General features: G+C 61.6%; 2 protein-coding genes across 5 annotated transcripts; both read right to left on the minus strand.

Annotated features, from left to right (window-relative positions):
• Nucleotides 1-682: 682 nt before the first annotated feature.
• MAP4K2 (mitogen-activated protein kinase kinase kinase kinase 2) lies at nt 683-13,205 on the minus strand. Of its 2 annotated transcripts, XM_026483313.4 has the most exons (32): nt 13,028-13,205; nt 12,862-12,919; nt 12,563-12,653; nt 12,402-12,466; nt 12,044-12,099; nt 11,635-11,682; nt 11,506-11,548; nt 11,040-11,112; nt 10,829-10,960; nt 10,684-10,746; nt 10,238-10,319; nt 10,040-10,147; nt 9,554-9,632; nt 8,919-8,977; nt 8,383-8,426; nt 8,228-8,266; nt 8,100-8,133; nt 7,871-7,976; nt 7,704-7,792; nt 7,580-7,621; nt 7,385-7,469; nt 7,212-7,291; nt 7,065-7,125; nt 6,865-6,982; nt 3,232-3,290; nt 3,056-3,159; nt 2,782-2,959; nt 1,966-2,034; nt 1,745-1,831; nt 1,450-1,520; nt 1,295-1,350; nt 683-1,188 (listed from the first exon to the last, which is right to left on the minus strand). In XM_026483313.4, exons 1-32 carry the CDS (start codon nt 13,121-13,123, stop codon nt 1,101-1,103), a joined length of 2,463 nt encoding a protein of 820 aa, XP_026339098.2. In that variant the 5' UTR covers nt 13,124-13,205; the 3' UTR covers nt 683-1,100. The 2 variants fall into 2 exon arrangements, with proteins under 2 accessions (XP_026339098.2, XP_044234354.2); XM_044378419.3 differs by having other exon boundaries at nt 3,056-3,290; nt 13,028-13,169.
• Nucleotides 13,206-13,557: 352 nt separating this feature from the next.
• On the minus strand, nt 13,558-19,908 carry MEN1 (menin 1). 3 transcript variants are annotated; one of them, XM_026483308.4, is made up of 10 exons: nt 19,776-19,908; nt 18,926-19,386; nt 17,825-18,033; nt 17,515-17,643; nt 17,182-17,222; nt 17,021-17,108; nt 16,191-16,327; nt 15,697-15,832; nt 15,050-15,214; nt 13,558-14,852 (listed from the first exon to the last, which is right to left on the minus strand). In XM_026483308.4, coding segments are annotated over exons 1-10 (1,851 nt in total). In that variant the 5' UTR covers nt 19,778-19,908; the 3' UTR covers nt 13,558-14,369. The 3 variants fall into 3 exon arrangements, with proteins under 3 accessions (XP_026339093.2, XP_026339094.2, XP_057173115.1); XM_026483309.4 differs by having other exon boundaries at nt 19,764-19,868; XM_057317132.1 differs by lacking the exon at nt 19,776-19,908 and adding an exon at nt 19,673-19,753.
• Between the last annotated feature and the right edge of the window lie 859 nt (nt 19,909-20,767).

Raw genomic sequence — 20,767 nt, forward strand, 5'->3', positions numbered from 1 at the left:
GCAAGGACCGCTGCCTTCACTGGGGGCTGGTCCGCATCTTGGTGCTGACCCCTCTGTGAGCCCAGGGTCTGACACTGAGGAGGCTGTCTGGGAATACTTGTTAAATGGACACAGGCTAATCTTCCCAGAGTCTAGTCTGACGATGGAGCCCATACGCCACAGTCTTGGCCCGATGGAGCACACCGATACCTAGACAGCACCTGGGAGGCGGGGAGGCAGCCCCAGGCTTGGGCAGGGGACACGGGTCATAGCCGGCTGTGTCCACAGACCAAAGCCTTGCTGGCACTGGTTGGAGCGGCCAGTGGCTGGCCCTTCCTGGGCCCTGGCTGCCTGGTGAGATCCTGGATGGGGCAGGGGTGCCCTGATGAGAGTCCCTTTGTTCAGCCCGGCCTCCCATCTGCATGATTCTCTGGCCACAAAAGAGGCCTCACACTTCAAAGCTGAAGGCTCAATCTGAGCAGGGGAGCCCAGGAAGACAGTGCCTCTGAGATGCCTTTTGGGGCCACTGGCCTCTCCATCAGCTCTGCCCGGCTCCCCCATTAGAGAGCCACCAACACTGGTGCCCCCCCTTCCCTGATGCCACAGAGAGATGTGCTGGAGGGAGGGAGGGTGGGATGGAGGAGGAGATGAGACAGTGGGCTCAGCTCTCCCCCCCACCCCCGACAAAGAGGGGTCAGCGGAGTAAAATCAAACCAGCTTTAATACCAATATAGTCTCTCTTTTAAATACCATGTTCCCCAGGGCAGGGTGCAGGGGCAGGCTCTTGGCAGGAAGAATGGAAAGGAAACGTGGAACAAAATGGAATGGGTAGCCTGGGCCTGCCCCCACCCTGCCCGAGGCCCTTGCCGCGGGGCCTGAGCTGCCCACAGGGGAGGGGGAGGTGACAGCAGCTTCCTCTGGTCCAGTTTTGCGGGGGGCCTGGGGTGGGCTCCCCTCCCCTCCCCTCCACAGCCCCAAAACTCTTCTCAGGATTATTTCTGCCCTTCAGACCAGCAGAGCCTGGGCTCCTCTGACCCAGGAGGGGCCCCTTTGCCTAAAACGGGCTGTAGCCAAGGCCTGGGAGCAGGGTGGGGGGAGGCCACCAGCCAGACCCGGCCCTCTCAGTAACTGCTCTGGTGGCCCGTGAGGATGTAGAGGTTGCTGTGAGCCCCTGGGTTGTCAGTGGGAATGCTCTCCAGGATGATATCTCTGGACGGGAGAGAGAACCGGAGATAAGTGAGGCAGGGAAGACCTGTGCACACGTCCATATGGCCTCAGGGGCATCTGAAGGGGAGGTCGGGGTGCCAAGTCCTACCTGTGGGCCCCAAGCACTCGGAAGATCCTTGTCTCGTCTGTGATCTCCTGGGTCACCTGGGAAGAAAAGTGCTACTAAGGCCACCCCAGCGGGTCCTCTCCTAAGAGGTAGGGACAATCAGATCAGGGGCAGCCAGGGTCCAGAGTCCCACTCACCTCGTTGGTGTCCAGGCTACGACCTTGCATTCCATGGCTCCAGAAGGCCAGCACGCTGTCTTGCAGACACACTAGGAGCAACCAGGCTGCCGTCTGCCCTGCACTTGCCCTGAGGACGCTGGCTTCCCCAGCCACACCCTGGGCCCAGGTCTGGGCCACAGAGGTCCTCATAGACGGCAGGTGACCGGTGTGGCTCTTGAGAGGGGCTGTGGCACCTGCCTCCCGGGCCCCTGGGCCACATCACATGCTCTAGGCTGGGGATATTCCCGCCCCCAACCCCATCTGGCTCACTCACCCACAGTCTCAATGGGGAAGTCAAAGGTCAGCACAGGTGCGAGTGTGGACGTGGGCTCACCCAGCAGGTTAACGATTCTCACGCAGCCTGTACAGGGAGAGGACTGGTGGGTGCGAATGGGGTGGCTCCCTTCTGGGGAGGCAGACCCACATTCACATGGCTTCCCTCACTCTCCCCTCACCCCCTCCACTGCCCCCAGCCCTGACCCCAGGGGTACTCACGGTCAAAGCAGACTAGGACTGTGTCCCTGTCCACCTGGATCACCTGCTGGGCTGTGCCCGGGAGCCCCTCTGCAAGCAGACAAGGGAGACGTCCTGGCTGAGCCACCAGCCCCGCTCTGGCCCCTCGAAATAGATCCGGGGGACGGCTACAGCCAGCTGTCTCCGCAAGTGCATTTCAACCCACAGCAGCCCGACTGATTCCCGCGCAGGCCGGCTGGGGGAACTGAGGCTCAGAGTGGCTAAGTGACCCGCCTGCAGGTGCGTAGAGAGGCAGAGAGGAGTCCCAGGGAGCTGGCGGGGGGGCAGGGTTGCTGGAGCCAGGAGAAGCACTCTGTGACAGAAATCTCTGAGCCTCGGTCCCCTCGTGTGTAACACAGGCAGGGCGATGCCAACCTTGCGGGCCGTCGTGAGGATTAAGAATGAAGGCCTGTCTGGGAGGCCCCTGGCTCAGGGCCTGGGGCACAGCTACCTGTCCTTCTTAACCCACGGCCACTCGCCCTGCTCCCCTGAGCTGTCCCAACCCAGGGTCCTGCTTCCCTGCTCAGAATGAAGGCCTCTGGCGCCCGCCTTGCCCGGTTTGGTTCTGTCCCTGTGGCCCCCTGTGGTCTCGGTCAGGTTTTTCTTAGCTGTCGAGCCCTGTGGTCTAATGAAGTCTTTTACAGAAGCCCGGCTGAAGGGAGGCTAGGAGCTCTGGGCCTCCAGGCTCTCCATGGAGCCGTAAGCTGCGGTGAACACAATCCCTAGCCCACCCACTCTCTCTGACACACACACACACACACACACACACACACACACACACACAGCCTTCCGGCTCACCAGGTGGTATGAGGACGTCAGGCGTCAGGCCAGCCTCCAGCGGCAGGACGTGGAACAGGACCCGGCAGCCGGGCGCCTCGGGGCCCTCCGCCCCCACGCACACCTGCGGCAGCTCCTTCCCTTCCAGCACCAGCGGCTCCAGCATCCCTGCTGGGCTGGGCAAGGGGCTGGAGAAGTTCTGGGGGCAGCAGGGCTGCTCAGGTCTCCGTTTCTCCCCCCAGGCCCACTGCCACCACCCAGGGCCCCCCACCCCCCCACCCCCCCGCCCCCCCACCTTCAGCAGCAGGAACTTCTGCAGCGGCTCGTACCACTGCAGCAGGAGCAGGCTGGTGGGCAGCGCGGCCAGCAGGAAGGTGCTGCCCGTGTAGGGGTTCCGCACTACAAGACAGGGAGGCGGTGGGGACCAGGCCGGGCCTGTGACCCCAGCCCCACCCCGAGCCCGGCTCTTACCCACACGACACTGCAGGCAGCCTTTGGTGTCTGGAATCTTGGCAGACAGGGCAAAGCGCCTGCAGGGGTGACGACCGAGGCGTGTGTCATGGGTGCCATCCGTGGTCAAGGCCCCACGGAGCCCCGAGAAGGGCACTATCCCCTTCCCTGCCTTACGGGGGAGAGACTGAGGCTGGGAGACGCACAGCAACTTAGCTGTGGGGGGCGCGGGATGGGACCCGGTCCCACGGCTCCGGCACGCGCCTCCAGAGCCTGCAGCCCGGGGCTGTGGCCATAGAAGTACCCTTACGTGGGCCGCTTCGGGCCCCTCACTTAACCCGCCCCCGCCTCAACGTCCTCATCCGGAAAATGGGGGTAACCGCGGCACCGGCCCCGTAGTGGGGAGAAGGGCCGGCAGCAGAGCCGCACACAGCGTGCACTCAGCAGGGCTAGCTTTTCCCATTCCATTATTACTCGAGCGCCTCCTGCCAGTCACTGAAAATCCTTCTTAGGCGAAGGCAAGGTCTAGAAGCAGACAGGAATGAAGAAGCAAGAGCAGGGAGAGGGCTGGAGCCCACAGCGGCTCCAGCCCTGCGAGGCTGTCAGAGCACTCATGGCTGGCGGTCCCCCCTCCGCAGGCCACATGCCACGCATCACAGAAGGGCAGGCGGGCCCAAGAAGGTTAAGAGTTGCAAGAAAACCACAAACAAACGGCTGAGCCTCAGCTGAGCGACACCACGGGGGCCGGCTGGCTGGCCTTGGTGGCAGGGGGCGAGGAGGTAGCGTCCTTGCTTTGGTTACTGGCTGTCCCCTAAGCCCTCAGGGGACCTCCTGAGCCTGTTTCCTCCTCTGGGGAACAGGGTGACATGTCCGGAGGCCTGCCACCTCCTCCCAGCGACCCAGGCCATGTGTGTCCTCTGCGGGGACATGGGCCCCACCGAGACAGCCCTCGCCCATTCTTCTCTGCCCCTCTGTCTCCTCTCTCCCTCTGCTCCGGCCACTCTCTTCCCCAGCTGGCCTCTGGATGGGACAGAGGCAGGAATTTTTTTGCATCTGTTTTTTCTCCACACAATTTTGTCTCTCTGCTTTTTATGTTCAAGGTGGACACCGTGACTTGCCAAACACACCCCCCCAGCTGCCTGTGACTAGCTGGGGCCTGTTTCCTGCAGGTCCTGGGACAAAGCAGAGGTTCGCTCGGGGACTGAGCTCAGGAAGCCCCAGGGCCGCAGGGCTCCAGATGGGGTACGTGAGTGAGCCCGCCGCAGGAAGGGCCTGGGCCCGCAGCTCCCCAGCTGGGGTAGCCACTTGGCCTGACCTCTCCCACCACCCCTACCAGCTCCCACCACCCACCTGGGCAGGGCGACATCTGAGCCCACAGCCCGGACCCCTCCTTGAATTCAGCCACACCTAGCCCATGGCCGGTGGAGGTCCCATTCGCACATCTCAAACTCAGTGTGACAACACTGAATTCCGCTCCACCCACACCTGATGACAGCTCTATCCTTCCGGTTGCCCAGGCCAGAAACCCTGGAGTCATCCTTGACTCCTCGTTCTCTGCCATCCACCGTCAGGAAATCCTGCTGATTCGACATTCAAAAGAAAACCAGAATTCAGCCGCTTTTCAGCTTCTTCACTGCTACCCTGGCCCACGCCACCATTGCCTCCCACCTGCTGACAACAAGAACCTCCTGACAGGTTCCCCTGCTTTCCCCTTATCCCTTCTGTCTATTCTCAACACAACAGCTACAGGGATCCCCTGAAAACCTCAGTCCACGTCACTCTTCTGTAGCGGAACTCGGGCTGCTCTGAGTCAAAGCCAAAGGCCTCACTGTGGCTACAGGGCCCTCCCAGATCATCTTCCCTGCGCTCCATTCATCTGTTTAGACCAGTCTCCTTGCTGTTCCTCAAAGAGGCCAAGCCTATTCCTGCCCCAGGGTCTTTGCACCAGCCGTCCCCGCCCCCTGGGATGCTATTCCCCAGATATCAACAAGGCTTGCTCTAAGTCTTTACTCAAACAGCACCGCCTCAGCAAGGTCCTTCCTGACCACAGTCCAGGCCCCACCCCTCCTGGTCCTCCTCCTTCCCCACGCTGAACGTACCACTTTCCCCTCTGCACATCATCACAGAACACCCTGTTTATGTTGGTTGTTTGTGGTCTGTCTCTTGTGACAAGGAAGTCAGGAGACTACGAAGGACTCTTTAGTTTACAGAGACCCCCAGACACATACTAGGTATTGAGGAGACACCCTCTGAATGACTGAACAAGGGACTCTACCTTGGACATCCCCCCGGACACCTCATAAAACATGCGACACGATCTGCTCCCCGGGGGTCTCCCAGCCCCTCCCTTCTTCCTCCTGCTCCCTCCAGTCAGGCCCCAGATCCCGTCAACCCCGCTTCGTGAATATGGCTCAGGTCCGTCCAGCTCTCACCACCCTGTAGCCTCCCCCCACCGCCTCAGGTCACTATGCCGACCTCCTTCTGGGGTGCCCTCTCACCAGCCTCCCCTCCAAGTCATTGTGACCACGGCGAGCACAGCCAGCCAGCAGATGCCCCTAGTCTTCATCTGTCTCTCTTGACCCCCAGCTCTAGGAGACACGTGACTCAGGCCGCCCCCCCCCCCCCCACCGCCGAGCACCTCATGCCGTGGCCACAGTGACGGGCTCTGAGTGGGCAGGGACCTAAGCTAGACCCATGGGAACTGGCCCCTGGACTTGGTGGGAATTACTTGGAAGCAGAGGTGCTCGTACCACAGGGCTGTTAGCTAATGGAACGCTGGCCTGGAACGGCGGCCTCCCTCCCTGGACTGGAAAGCCTCCCTGCGGAGGAAGGTGTTAGAGGAAAGCAGAACCAAGGGATGCAGGCAGATTCCTGATGAAGCCATGTAAGCCCAGATCCAGCGGGGCCCGAAGCGAACCCTACTCCTGAACTTGCAGTACGTGGACCCCCAAATTCCCTTTTCTGCTTAAGTCGCTGACTTGCATCGCCTGCAACAGGAAGGGTCCGGAGTGACATACTGCGGGACCCTTCTAAAATGCTCCCCGTGCTGCTGCCAGGGGAACAAAACCCAGATCCTGGGCCTGGCATCAAAGGAAGGGCTCTGCCACCCACGCGTCTTCCCCTCGGGCTGCCCCGCCCTCCTCCCTCAGGCCAAACGCTTTACGACTCCCCAGATCACCCCAAGAACTCGCTGGTGCTCTTCCCCTACCCGGAACGCCATTCCCAAACTCATCTGCCCGGAAGCCCACCGTGCCCTTGCCAACGCCATGGCCTCAGGCGGCTGGCCTCTCGGAGGCCTCTGCGCCCCTCCCAGCTCTCCCCCTGGCTCTCTCCAGGGCCAGGTACCGGCCGTCCAGGACTGGATTTGCTGTCTCCAAGCCCAGCTTAGGACCAGGCCTATAGCAAGTGCTTGGTCAACGCTGGCTCCGTACCCGAACGACCACGACTGCCTCGCTACGGTGTCCTCGCTTCCCTGAGGGCCCGGGAGCCCGGGGCAGGGGCTACCAATGGCTCCGACAGGTGAGGAAACTAGGCTCAGAGATGCAAAGCCACATCTGCGATCACAGGCCCGGTCACAGGCAAGACCATATTCCCATCCCTCTGCCTCCCCGCTGCCCACCCCGCGGCGCGCGCAGGCTCCCCACGGTCCCTGACCTGGGGATGATGCGCTGGGTGAGGCGGTTGGTGGGGATGGAGAGGGGAACCTGCTGCTGGAGTCTGCGCTGCTCGAACAGGCCTGGGAGGTCATGGGCCCAGATGTGCGTGGATTTCCCTGGTGGGGAGGGAGAGAGGGGCTCAGAGAGGGCGGGCCGGCAGGGGGGCAGGCCCCGGCCCCTGCGTGCCCCGACCTGTACCTGAGAGCGACAGCAGCACGTTATTCACGCAGTAGAGCCAGGTGCAACGGTGTGAAATCAGCTGGAGGCCACAGGGTGATTGACGGACAGCGAGTCAGCACCCCAAGCCCCCGGGGCCCTCTCCCTCCCAAGCTAGCCAGGCCTCACCTTCTCCAGTGTATCCTCATGCAGTTCATGCAGGTTGAGGGTGTAGATGCCTTCCTCAGCCCCCACTACCAGGAACTGGTCTGTGGGTGTGGGTACAGGGTCAGAGGTCAGTCACAACCCCTGGGCCAAGCTGGGGATTCCCGGGCTCCTGCTTCCTCCCTGCCCCGGCCTACCCCGGGTGACAGGGTGAATCCACGTGACAGCAGCATGGATCCGCAGGGGACAGCCATTGAAGACCTTGGAGAAGCAGGCGCCCATCTGGGGAGAAGGCAAGAGGCTGGTGAAGAAGACAGGCGGGGGATGGGGTAGAAGGGGGGGCATAGGTGGGGGAGGCTGCAGGGTGGCAGGGCTGCGGGACAAACACTTACGTGCACCTTGGGGGTTGGGGGGAGTCCGTGGCAGGACGATCTCTGGAAGGGAGGGGAAAAAGTGAGGGCCAAGGTGGCACCCCCAGCCTCCCATCTTCCCAGCCCCTCTGGAGCACCCCCTCACCTCAGGATCCTCCCTGTGCTTCATGGTGGCCCAGGCAGTGGGGAGCAGTGGGGGGCTGTTCGGGCCTGGGGGAGGTGGCGGTGGGGTTCCTACAGGCACAGACCGGCTGTGAATTACAGCTCTAGCCCCACCCGAGCCTGCCTCCTGGGCCCCAAGCCTGGACTCACCCAGGGGGCTGGATAGAGGGTCTTCGGCTGGAGGCTCAGGGGGGGACGGCCCCAAGAATGGGGCCCGCTTGATGGTTCCTATGGTATCATCTGGGGAGTCCAGCTCCTGGCAGGAGAGTCAGGGGACCGAGCCTGGCTGTCAGCAGGTCCCCCGTAACCAGACCCCACCCCAGCTGCACCCTCTATAGGCTTCTCCCACCCCCAGCTCCAACTTCCCCCCACTCCATACCTGGAGTTCTGAGGCCGGCCGGATGGTCAGGCTCCTGTGGGGGACAAACCAGAGGGACATGAGGTGTGACATGTGACTGAGCCCCAGGTCCAGCTGCCCGCCCCCCACCGTCAGGCCCAGCACCTCACCGTTCCTCTAGGGCCTCCTCGACGGACTGTAGCAGGCTCCTGGGCCGGAGGGGGTGAGGTCAGAAGTCAGCCTTTTCTGCTGCTCCCACCCCTCCCCTGTAGCTTCCCTCTCCCCCACTCACCCCTCCCCTGTAGCTTCCCTCTCCCCCACTCACCCACTCAGCTCTTCCTTTCCCAGCAGCGTCCACTCCTCCTCCCACTACGGGGAAACCAAGTCAGGAAGGCCAAAAGAGAAGCAAAGAGAAGCAACATGAGAGGGTGATTGAGAGATTGTGGGAGAGAGCGGACAAACAGATGGAAAATGACATGTGAACAGACAAGAGAATTGTGAGTGAGAGACAAGGAGAGACAGAGAAACTGAAAGAAAATGACAGACAAACAGCGAGAGAAGGGGACAGAGGGGCAGCAAGGGCCAGAGGTGGTGGGCTGGACAACTGGGTGCAGACACAGAAACAGCAGACAGAACCGTGCTGAGCTGGTGGGATGGGGGCTCAAGTCTGCGCTAGGCCCACTTTTTAGAAAAGCGTGGTCACTGTGCCCAGGAAGGAGCCCCCCACCCTTCAGTGTCACGGCTTTCCCGGGGCCTCAGGGCAGTGACTGCTGCTTCAAGGATCTGACACGCTCAACCCTCTAGCCCAGCTCCCTGGGCCGCCCCTGCGCACTGCCCCTCCTGCACCACCAGCCCCCTCACCGGTTCGTTTAGTGGGTCTGTTTCCTTCCTGCGTGGGGCGCCAAATTTCACCTGGTGAACTGGGGGGCACAGGGTACCCGAGTTAGCAAGGTGGTCTTCCGACTGACCTCCATACTAACACCAAATGCCCACACACAGCCGCCCACCAGATCCCCAGTCCCCCCACCAGATCCACGCACACAGCCCCCCACCAGATCCCCACACATAGCCCCCCATCAGATATACACACACACAGCCCCCCCCGCTCCACACTCAGAGCCCCCCCAACAGATCCGACACACAGCCCCCCCCGCTCCACACTCAGAGCCCCCCCAACAGATCCGACACACAGCCCCCCCCAGTTCCACACTCACAGCCCCCCCAACAGATCCGACACACAGCTCCCCCTGCTCCACACTCACAGCCCCCCTAACAGATCCGACACACAGCCCCCCCAGCTCCACACTCACAGCCCCCTCAACAGATCCAACACAGCCCCCCCCAGCTCCACACAGTCCCCAACAGATCTGACACACAGCCCTCCCAGCTCCACACAGCCCCCCCAACAGATCCGACACACAGCCCCCCCAGCTCCACACTCACAGCCCCGCCAAACCCCCACCAACACACACACATAGCCCCCCGAGCAGACTCACACTGGATCTCCGACGGGGTCCTCTCAGCCGGGCCGTGCTGCCCCCGGGAGTGAATGGTGTCTGGAAACATGTCATAAGTCTAGGAAGGAGCACAAACAGTTGACACACACCCGGCACTCGGCTCCCGCCAGGTCTCACTGGAAGTGCTTTACCCACAGTTCATTTTCACAACAACCCTCGGAGATTATCGTAAGATTAAAGATGAGAAAACCAGAACAGAGAAGCAAGCGACTGGCCAAAGATCACACAGAAACCAGAAGACAGCTAAGCTATGGTCGGGTCAGCCTGAGCCAAGGGCAGGAATTTATCAAGTGGGGGGTACCGGGCGCAAGATGGGCCCAGGGAAGATTTCTAACGGGTGGGCTCGCCTGCAGAAAAGCTCCCGGTGCTGGAAACACTCAAGTTAAAGGAACTGAGCCCCTATCACCTCTGCATTCCCTACCACCTGGCCAGGCCGAGAACCCTTCCTCAGCTGCCCTCACTCACCTCTAGGTCACAGTCCTCTGGGGAGGGGGTTCCCAGGTGGGGGTCATTGGCTTTGTCCAACAGCTGCGTGAGGAGAGCCCGAGGGAGGTGCTGGGTTGTGAATGGGTGCTAGAGGATTGAGGGGGGCACAGGTTGGTTCCCGGCCTCCAGGCCCCTGCTTGCAAACTCCTAGGCTCCGGCCCCACCCCCATCTCCCACCTGCAGAAGCTTCTCTGCTGTAGGCCTCTTCTTGGGGTTCTTGGTCAAGGCCAGCTTGAGGAAGTGGTGGAAATTCTGGGTCCTAGTGGGCACAAGAGCCCCCCGCCCCCAGACCCAGGTTAGCCCTCATGTGGGGCATCCTGCCAGCTCCAGAGGAGGGAGTCTTCTCCAGGAAGAAGCCAGACTGAGGCCAAGGGCAGCTGTCCTAGGCAACCCTGCTGTTGTGACACGGCAGCTCCTCGCTCCTCCATCATTAACGATCTGCCCTTCCTCCCTGCCCACACGGGTCCCCGGCCCACGGGCAGGGGCAGGCCCCTCCCACAGATGGTCCACAAAGGCCGAGAGCGCAGGGCTCCTCAGGTTGCACCCTGGGAGTTGGCTGAAGGTTCTCCGCCCCCGTGGAGACTGCTGGAAAGGAGGCCCCAGCAGGGCATGTGGGCCCTCACCAGCGAGTCTTGTCTCTCAGCCTGGGCGGCTGGAAGCTACTCTTCGACATAAGCATCAAGGCCCTGTGGAGAGCACGGAGGTCAGGGGACAAGGTCAGCAGGGCCCTCGAGGTCAGGCAAGGGGGCAAGTAAGTGTTCAGCGGACCTCATGGGGTGCAGATGGAATAGAGGGGGCTGCAGCTCGCCCAGCTCGATGGCTGTGATGCCCAGGGCCCAGACGTCACAGAGCTCGTTGTAGCCTCCTTTGCGTTCCACGGCGGCCACCTCTGGGGCCATCCTAGAGGCGGGGTCACAGAAGGGATGGCCAGGTGCCCGACCTGTGCCCCCCACCCCCTCAGCCCAAGGCACAGCCTCACCAGTATGGAGTCCCAATGAAAGACCTCCTCTTAGCCACGGACGCCGTCAGCTCACCCGACACCCCAAAGTCGGCTGCAGGGAGAAAGAGCGGCTCCCACCCGCCCTCTGGCTACCACTCCCCACCCACCTCTGGGGCTGAGGCTCCGAATGCACCTGAAGGGTTCAGAGAGCAGGTGGCCCAGGTTCAGCCACAACTGCCACAGGTCCCAGGCAAGGCCAGGGCCCCCTCGGGGAGGGGTCAACCACCTTCTATCCCTGACCAAGCGCATAGTCCCAGGTTAGACTCCATACAGATCCAACCACATCCAACTTCTAGTGGGGAAGGAGGACGGTTCCACTTTCTCAATGGGGAAACTGAGGGTTAAGTGGTAAAGTGACTTGCTCAAGGACACCCAACACTTGAGGGCAGACTCTAGGCAAGCTCCCACAGAACCCTCACCCTGATTGTGTCCCCGGGGTACTGACCCAGCTTGACATCTCCCTGGAGGGTGAGGAGAAGATTGGCTCCCTGTGGGAATGGAGGAGAGAAAATCCCGTCTGGTGCCCCCAAGAGCCTCCCCCTCCCTCCCAGGATGCCCTTCGCCAGACTCCTACCTTGATGTCTCTGTGGATCTTCCCCTGAGAATGCAAGTGGTGCAGCCCCTGGAGACACAGAGGAGCTCCTGAGAGCAGCCACCCAGGACTATCCCCCCTTTCCTGAGCCCCCTCTCACGACTGGGGCCCCCCACCCAAGCAGCTTCCTCCTCCCCTCTCCCCAAACAGGAAGTGACCGAGCCAAGAGGGAAATGTGCTACTTCCGGCAAAAGGGCTGGGGCCCCTTCCCCTCAGGACCCACAACCCCTCAGGCCAGCCCTGCCTGAGGCACTCCACCCACCCCCCAACACACACACACACACACACACACACACACACACACACACACACACACTGGCCAGGCCAGCTGGGCTCCCTGCCCACAGCTCCTGGGGACTGGGGGTGTGAACAGCCTTATGGGCCCAGCTACCTTCAGTGCCTCTCGACAGACATAGGCAATCTGCCGTTCCTCCAGGGGCCCGGTGGCTGAAATAGAAGGGGTGAAGGCTGGCATGGAGGTCTGGAGGATATGCTGACCTTCCCAGGCCATCCCGTGTGGGGGGAAGCAGAAGGCACTGCTAGGTGAAAGAGGTGTTGGCCACATCCCCTCCCTGCGCGGCCTGGGATACAGAGCCCAGAGAAGGACACCATTTGTCTCAAGGTCACACAGCCAGTGAGGAGTGAAGAGCCCCAGTCCAGGACCCTAGCTCTCCTCTCCTGCCCCATGCGGGGGAAGGGTGGGTTGGGAAAGGCTGTGGCCCTCTGGGGCCTGGAGTCCTGGCCCTCACCGTGGTAAATCTCCTGCAGGGACCCCCCTCCGCAGAACTCCATGCAGATCCACAAGCGGTCATTCCTGGCGGGGAGGAGGACACAGAACTGGGGTGGGCACATGGCAGGGCCACATGGGGGCTGCCTGGGGGTAGTAGGCAAGGGGATAAAGCAGCCTCACCTGAGGTAGCTGCCAATGTAGGCCACCACATTGGGGTGACGGCACTCACGCAGGATGGTGATTTCCTGCTGGAGGGAGCTGATGTCGTCCCCTGGGGAGCACAGGGCATCATGGGGGTGGCGCAGAGGGATTGCTCTAACTCAGTGCCCCCATCTGCAAAATGGGCACATCCCGGCCAGAAAGATCCCAAGTGACAGTACCTCCTGGGGCCTGCCTCTCAGGGGGCCAACTCTCAGCTCAGCGCCCACCGGGCGCTCTGCCCTCCCTCCAGCGCAGAGGCCCTGGCCCCGGGCCCTCACCTGGGTCTAGCTTGACTATCTTGACCGCGGCCAGTTCGGACGTGACCGTGTCGCGGGCCTGCAGGGGCGGAGGAGGTGAAGCGGGATGAGGAGGGGGCGGGGCTGGGGGCTGGATGCGCGGTAGGGCGCAGAGCCGGCACCCTCCCCGCCCGGCCGCCTGGCGCACCTTGTAGACGTCGCCATAGGTCCCGGCCCCCACGCGCTGCAGCAGCTCGAAGCGGTCCCGCGGATCCTGCAGCGACACGTCCCGCAGCAGCGCCATTGCCCGGCGCCGGGCGGGCCGGCGGGCGGGCGGTAGTGAGCTGCGGAGCCGCGGAGCCGGCGCGGGGCGGCGCGGGGCGGGGTGGGGCGGGGCAGGACCGCCGGGGCGGGCGCGGGTGGCTCCGAGGCCGCGGAGGCGGGGCCGGGGTTCGGGGCGGGGCCAGAAGGGGGATGCCCCGCCGCCCGGCCGGGAGGAGGCGCCCGCGGGACAGGCCCTCGGCGGGGAGGGGAAGCCCCGAGGCCGGGCGGAGACCGCCCGGCAGAAGCCCTTCGGTCAGCCACCGGTTCCCGGCGCCCTCCGGGTGGGGAGCCCAAAGGCCACAAGGCAAAGGGAAGAGGGATCCCCCCTCCCTCGTCCCGCCCGCCCCTCCCGCAATTTCCCCGATGAAACACGGACGTGTACTTTTTTTTTTTTTTTTACAAAATGTATTCATCTTCCTTGGAACTGAAAAATAAATCTATGTACAAAACAGGAAGAGATCAGGCTCCCCTCACCCACTCGCAAACCCCTGCAGATTTCCTCCGGAGTCCCCTGAGACGGGCTGGACCTCGGGGAGGTTCCCAGAGGGTCGGAAAGAGGTCTGCTCTAATCTGGAGCCAGTTTGGTCAGGAAGGGGGCGGGTCTCAGGATTCACAGGCCGGAGACTGCGTTTCGTGTCCCAGACTCGCAGGACAGAGACGGGAAGAAGCTAGGATTTCCAAACTCTGAAAGTTTTAAGTTCTTCTTTGGGGTAGGGGGCTTGGATTCCCAAGGGGTGGAATTCTGAAGTGCGGAAATGTACTCCTAGGGGGGCTGAGCGGAGTCCCAGGTTCCCGGGTTGGAGGCGGCACCTGGGCTTCTGGGGTGTAGGGCGAAACCTCAGCCCCACGGGCCGGGAGCCACCAGGAGCAGCCCTGGTCTGGCCCAAGGTTAGAGCCTCGGTTGTGAGGTGGGGCCTGTTTCCAGTGCTTGGACCTTTAAAGATTAATGATGGAGCTCAAAGTGAGGTTCCCATTGGCCGGCTGGGATTCTGGGGGACGGGATCTAAGTTCCAGCGACCGGCAGAGCCCTGGAGTAGTCCGTACTCCAGCAACTTGCAGCCCGGGTTCCGGGTGGGGGTGGGGCCTGGAGGAGGGGCTTAGGCTCCCTTGGCCCGGGGGCGGGGCTGGGGCTCGAGGGGCGGGAGGGGGCAGTGGGGGTGACTGGGGTGGCGCCTCCATCCAGATTCAGTACCCTCCTCCCCTCACCGCAAGGGCTGACAAGTAGTTCAGAGGCCCTTGCGCTGGCGCTTGAGAAAGGAAAGCGTGTAGTCGCTAGGTGTAGACACCTTCTGCTTCTTCATCTGCACTTGCGACTGCGCCGTGAGCTGCAGCTTGATGGCGCTCGAGTTGATCTTGGTGGCCACCAGCAGCTCCTTCATGCCCTTCATCTTCTCGCTCTGGAAAGTGAGCACCGGGCCCTCCGGTGGTGGCGACGCTGCGGGCGCTGGTGCCGGAGCCGCGCTGCCTCCTTCAGGGCCTCGGGCAGTGCCGGACACTGTCCCTGGGGGCTTCCGAGGGGGGCCCGACATCCCCCCCTGGCCTCCGCCGGGGCCCTTGTCCAGTGCCGGCTTCTTGGGGGGCGGCGGCTCCTCGGGCTTGGACTCACGCCGCGGGCCTCGCCGCCGTCCTTCCCGCGCTTCCTCGCCCCACAGCTCCTCGGCCTCGGCCGCCTCGGCCTCCCGGCTCACGATGCGCACCTTCTGCCGCACCTGGGCAGGGACGAGAAGCGGCGGAGGGGCTGCAGGCCAGCGGCTGGAACCCCAGGCCGTCGAGTTCCAGGGCCTCAGTCTTCTCTGCACCCAAAGGGGACAAGCCAACCCTCTTCAGGACCACAAAGGTTCTGCCTCGGCAGCTGCCGTCACCCCCTGACACCCCTCCCCCACCACCCTGTACAGCCGCCCCTCACCTGTCCCTCGAACCGGCCTAGGGACTGCACGAGGAAGGTGGCCCAGCCCACGTGCAGCACCGGTGTGGGGCTGCCCTCCTCCCACTTGCAGATGCCGTCATAGAACCGTAGCAGGTGGGCGAAGCACTCTGGGTCCTGGAGGGCAGAACCCTGGCTCTGGGCCCCCTGTGCAAGGGGAAAGGAGGGCACAGGTTAGACCCCCCCTTAGGCACCCCCTATCACAGGGCACAGTCCAAGGCCCTTGCCTAGGCAAAAAGCCCTGGCTTCCAAACAGGTGAGCATACGGGAAAAGATCTCTTAGAGCCTCTTTCCTTTTATAAAACCTGTCCCTTAGCCCGGACTTGGGGGAAGGCAGAAGACATCCCTTACCTACATCCCACCCCTCAAATGAATGAGGATCACTGACCATGACAGAGATGGGCTTCCACCCCTTTTACCTGAAGGCACAGGGTAGAAACCCCTAAAATAGCCTTGGCTCCTTCAAAGCCAGGCCCGGGAACCCCTACTGCAGCAGAGACTGCAGCTCTCCGTGCAGGGCCACCTTCCCCCGGTAGGCCCCAGTCCTACGCAGCAGTCCCTGTGTCGTGGGCCGGGGAGCCCTGCTCAGGGGGGCAAGGCGAACATGGGCTGCAGCCCCAGCTCGTCACCTGGGTCTGCTCCCCGGGCCGCTCCTCGCCAGCCTCCAGCAGGCTAGCTGCCTCCTTCAGCAAGTTGGGGATGACATCGTTGGCTACTTCAAAGAACTCCTTGTAGATCTCCTCATCTTCACGGCAGTAGTTGTAGCTGTGAGAGCAGGAGGGCACTGTGGGGTCTGGGCCATGGCAGGGACCCCCAGGGACCTGGTGAGCCGTTGGGGTCTTCACTTGGAAATGATGGGTCTGAGCGGGGGGGGGGGGGGGGGGGCAGGTTCTGCTGCTGGGTGTCGGTGACTGGAAACTGGGAGGCCAGTGGAGCCAGGGAAAGGTGTAAGGCCCTCATCAGGGGTCCCAGCCTCCTGGGTGCTGGTGGCCTTGGCCGCCTAGGGACCAGATGGAAAGGGGATAGGGCTGGGGACCCAGGCCTCATGCCCGGATGAAGGTGGTTGGAAATTAGGTAGAAGGGGAAGAAAGGCCGGCCTGAGGCCCTAGCGGGGGATCCTCACTCCTGGATGACAGTGGCCGTGTCAGCCCAGGCCTGCAGGGCTTCGCGCACATTGCGGTTGCGACAGTGGTAGCCAGCCAGGTACATGTAGGGGTAGATGTGCTCATCCCGGTAGTAGGTCTTGGCTGAGGCAATGCCCTGGGGATAGAGTGGAGGGACGTCAGGGAGCAGCCCCAGTGGTCCGGACGGCACAAATCCCATGGGGTCATACCCACGAGGGGCAGTAGGCAGATCCCAAAGAGTCCCGCCTCCAACCTCACCTCCACCCGCTTCTATCCTCTCTCCCAGGTGCTCCTCCCCAGAGTCTGCAGGGCTACCTGCTGAGGCCTGGGCCAGGCTTCAGGTGGCAGGGACCCCCAGAGAACAAGGGCTAGGAAAGGGAAGGGACCCATCCTCCAAGCTCGGGGCACCTCTATTTCCCAGGCTTTCGGACACACTCCTGCACAAACACCAAAGCCTTCTAAGCCCAGCCCAGTGTCCCTCCTGAGCCCCCCACCCCACCCCCATGAAATTAACAACCCCTCCTCAGTGCTCCCGCCACATGTGACATCTGTTATACTCTAGGACGATAAGACGCAGCAGAAAAAGCAGGGCTGAGGGGACAAATTCAGGCCCCAGCACTCCCAGGCTGGGGAACCCAGAATACCCCTCAGACAGCCCTGACTACACTGAACACGTGCCTGGTAAATACAGAAAGGGAAATGGGTGGGCGATACCCCCCAATACACAGCAGGTTCCTCTCTCCTCACCTGCCCCCTCCCAGTCCCCAGGTAGAAGGGGACCCCAGCCACTGTTGGGCTTCCCTTCTGTACCCTCCTGAGATGTCCCCACCTTGTGGTAGAGGGTGAGTGGATCTGGCCGGCCAGGGGTGGGCTCCAGTTCCTCCAGATCTGCCAGGTTCCCCAGCGCCATGGGGTACCTGGGAAAGGGTCATGAGCCCAGGCTGCCTCCCAGCCGCCTGAGGCCCAGCCTGGCCACTTCCCCCTACTGACCTTTCCAGATGTCCCAGGTCGTAGAGCAGCCAGAGCAGCTTCTAGGGGGCCGAAGGAGAGACGTATGAGGTGGGGGAGGTGAGGAGGGTCTTGGTCTACCAGGCAGATGGGAGGGCCACACCAGCAGGGACCTCCCACCAGGTGGGTGGGGCCAGAATTCAGGAACCAGCCCCTTAGGGGAGTCAAATCCCTTTCACATCTCAGTTCCACTCTCCCAAGAGCCCTGGGAAAGGCCAGGCCAAAGATTAAGCGGATTAAGCTGTGTTACCAGAGGGGAAGCGGAAGCTCAGCAAGGGCGAGTGCCCCCGCCCAGGGTCCCACGGGCGCCCTCACCTGTTGCAGCTGCAGCAGCTCCAGGGAGTCAGTGTGCAGGTCAATGGAAGGGTTGATGGCACACACCATAAACGCCACCTCCATCTTTCGGTCACAGCGCATGTACGAGCCTTTCAGGTACAGCCAGCTCTTGGGAGAGGACAAGACCAGATGTCTCAGGATGGCCCACCTGCGCCTGCTCCAGGGAATGCCAGCCAGGAAAGGGGCCTCCCCCTTCTTGGCCGATGGAGATGGTGCCAGGAAAAGGGGAGGTGGCTTGGGCTAGGAGAGGAGAGTGTGAAGTGGACAAGGCGGGGAGAAGGGAGAGTACCCGCTCAGCCACACCCGCGTTGACTGTCTGGCCCCTGCGATCTTCGTTGCCCTTGCCATGCCAAGTGACCTCAGCTGTCTGTTCTCCGTTGGGCCCAAACACTACCCAGGCGTGGTCCTCAGACAGGGCCAGGTGGACGTCCCGGAGACCCAGAGCCTGGCAGGCCCCCACCACGGCAAAGGCCACACCAGAGCTGTCCAGTTTAGTGCCTGTGGAAGAGAAGGGAATGGAAGAGGGTCCTCTGAACTCTGACCTGGGGGAAGGGGCCAGGTGGTGATGGGCCATGCTCCCTCCCACCCTCACCTCCAAGCCTGTGCCCAAACCAGATGCTCCTGCCCATCAACTCTCAATCCCTTTCTCCTATGTGTTCGAAGCCCCTCCCTCCCCCTTGACATGCTGCAGCGGAAGAACTTCTTGGCTCTCCCACAGCTCCACCCAGCCTTTGACCCTGTCCCTTCTCTTTCTCTGCAACCGTATTATAATTGTTTTATTGTGCCTATTAGGTTATAACAGGGACAGCAAAAACAGGACCCTCTGGCCAACACTCTTTCTTCACACACCCACTGGTAGATATTCCTAATTTATCTCTGTCCTCTTTTCCTGCTAAGGGCAGAAGCAGGGCACTCCAGGACCTGACTGCCAGTCAAATGGACTTGGAGCAAAGAAGAAAGTTCTTTGCAAGCCCTGAGTCTTGAGCTCCTTGACATGAAGCCCCTCCCTCATCTGTTCACTTTCATTTAAGAGTCTCAAATGTAGCCAGATTTTGGCTCCTTATTCCCCAAATCTACTCCTGTCTTTCGTGCCTCATACTGGGCGGAGGGACTCCTGGAGCTGCTTAATGGCAGGGATGGGGGTGCTGAGGAGGCAGGGTCAAGTAACTGGGGTGCAGGCCCAGCCCTGCCATTCTGTGCCTTTGGCATATCACTTCCCTTCTCTGGACTTCAGTTTCCCTAGCTGCAAAGAGGGTAATAACACTTGCCCCACTTCACGAGCCTTACAGGTCGCAAGGGCTCTGCAAACCGTAACAGTGTTGTGAAGAAGTGGGCCAAGGTCCCCAGGTGAGACAGGATTCTCGCCCTTTGCCACCTGTCAGGCTCCAACCTGTGATGAAGCTGAAGAGGGATTGAATGTGGGCCCGATCCTTGAAGTAGGAGCGGCTGAGGCTGTTCCAGATGACATCGGAGACCTTCTTCACCAGTTCTCGGCTGGAGACACCCCCCTCTCGCGGGTAGAGAGACAGGTCTACGGCGCCACGGATCTGGGCGGTGAAGCGGGCATACAGCGCGGCGATGATGGATAGGTCGGCCACGGGGAAGTAGGTAAGCCCGCCAGGTGGGTCGGGCGCGGGGCTGGGCTGGAAGGTGAGCTCGGGCACATTGGTGGGGATGACGCGGTTGACAGCCAGGAAATGCTCCACGAAGCCCAGTACCAAGGACAGGAGCACCAGGTCCGGTTCCTCTCGGCCCAGCTCGGCAGCGAACAGGCGCACCACGTCGTCGATGGAGCGCAGCGGGAACAGCGTCTTCTGGGCGGCCTTCAGCCCCATGGCGGCGGGCCTCGGCCTGCGGGCGAGCCGGAGGAGGGAGGGTCGGGCGGGCACCACCGGGGAGCCCCCTCCCAGGCTCGGCTAAGGTTCTACACCCCCATTCCCTACATTCTCTTGCTTCTCCGCCCCCCTGGCCCTCCGCTCATCTGTTCCCTCTCTTCCGTCGGAGACCCCTCAGCCGAGGCTGTAAGGGCCTCCTCATCCCCCACAACCCCAGGAGCCGCGGCCCCGATGGGGGTGCGCCCCTAGGACCCCGCTGGAGAACCCTCCGTGGCCGCCCCGCCCCCTCTCTACGACCGTACCCCCGGGCACCTAGAGTCCGTCCGGAAGGCGCCCCTAGGCCATGCCCCCCAAATCTCAAGGAGAGTCCTGGCCTGGGTCCCCCGCGCCCACCTCCGCGCTTACATCCCACACAAGGCACCACGGCGCCCGCCGCCTGGAGCCTGCTGGGAAATGGAGTTCCGCCCCTTAGGCCGCACTGCCTGCCGGGAAGTGAAGTCCCGGGCCTTCTCCCGTGTCTGCCGCGATTTGAAATGGTGGCCGGGACGACTGTCCGCGGTGGCTGATGGGAGTGGTAGTCCCGCTTCTCCGGGATCCCCAGCGGTAGGTGAGGAGTGGAGGCTGCGCCACTTTCCTGAGATCCTCCGGGATTGGTCACTCCATTTCACGCCCTCCAGGTAGGCCGTGGGACCGCGGTGCATTCTGGGAAATGTAGTCCCGGGATTAAAGGCGCAGGCGGTCACTGAGTTTAGGCTGTCACGTGTTGTCAAGATGTGAGGCAAAGGGGTATTTTCAAACACTCCCAGAGTACTGTAAGTGCGTTCAAACACTTGAGTTAGATATTGATCAGTATCCATTAACGTGTATATGTGTCTACTGTATGTCTAACAATTCTTCTCTAGTTCTGATCTTGAGAAAATTTAATATATTTGCAAAGAGGAACATCTAAAGAATCGTTATAGTTATTTGCAATAGGATAAAAGTAAAGTAGCGCTGTGCATCCTAATGGATCTTCAGAGCACATTGTTGAGGGAAAAACGTTTCAGAACGATATGTATAAGATAGTATCTATATTAAGAACATTTTATTTTTTTAGAGTCATTGTTTTTTGTTGGTTTTTTTTTTGTTGTTGTTGTTGTTGTTTAAATTTTATTTATTTATTTGCCAGAGAGAGAGCGAGCCCACAAACAGGGGAGTGTCAGGCAGAGGGAGAAGAAGGCTCCCGGCTGAGCAAGGAGCCCTTGTCAGGATTTGATCCCAGGACCCTGGGATCATGACCTGAGCAAAGGCAGATGCTTAATCGACTGAGCCACCCAGGCATCCCTATTAAGAACATTTTAAAACTTCAGAGCAGTACTAAATACTTTCTGCAGAATCATCCATTCACCTTCCTTATT

Source organism: Ursus arctos, unplaced genomic scaffold, assembly GCF_023065955.2.
Source record: "Ursus arctos isolate Adak ecotype North America unplaced genomic scaffold, UrsArc2.0 scaffold_23, whole genome shotgun sequence".
Classification (NCBI taxonomy): domain Eukaryota; kingdom Metazoa; phylum Chordata; class Mammalia; order Carnivora; family Ursidae; genus Ursus; species Ursus arctos.

Coding starts and splice junctions, on each gene's coding strand:
- MAP4K2 (XM_044378419.3), bottom strand. CDS start 13,123: ATGGCGCTGCTGCGGGACGTGTCGCTGCAGGATCCGCGGGACCGCTTC. Junction 10,961..11,039: donor TTCATTGGGACTCCATACTG/GTGAGGCTGTGC, acceptor CCCCGCCTCTAG/GATGGCCCCAGAGGTGGCCG. Junction 7,622..7,703: donor AGCACAGGGAGGATCCTGAG/GTGAGGGGGTGC, acceptor CCTCCCTTCCAG/AGATCGTCCTGCCACGGACT.
- MEN1 (XM_026483308.4), bottom strand. Junction 17,223..17,514: donor AGCTGCTGCAGCTGCAACAG/GTGAGGGCGCCC, acceptor TCGGCCCCCTAG/AAGCTGCTCTGGCTGCTCTA. Junction 16,328..17,020: donor CACTCACCCTCTACCACAAG/GTGGGGACATCT, acceptor CTCTATCCCCAG/GGCATTGCCTCAGCCAAGAC.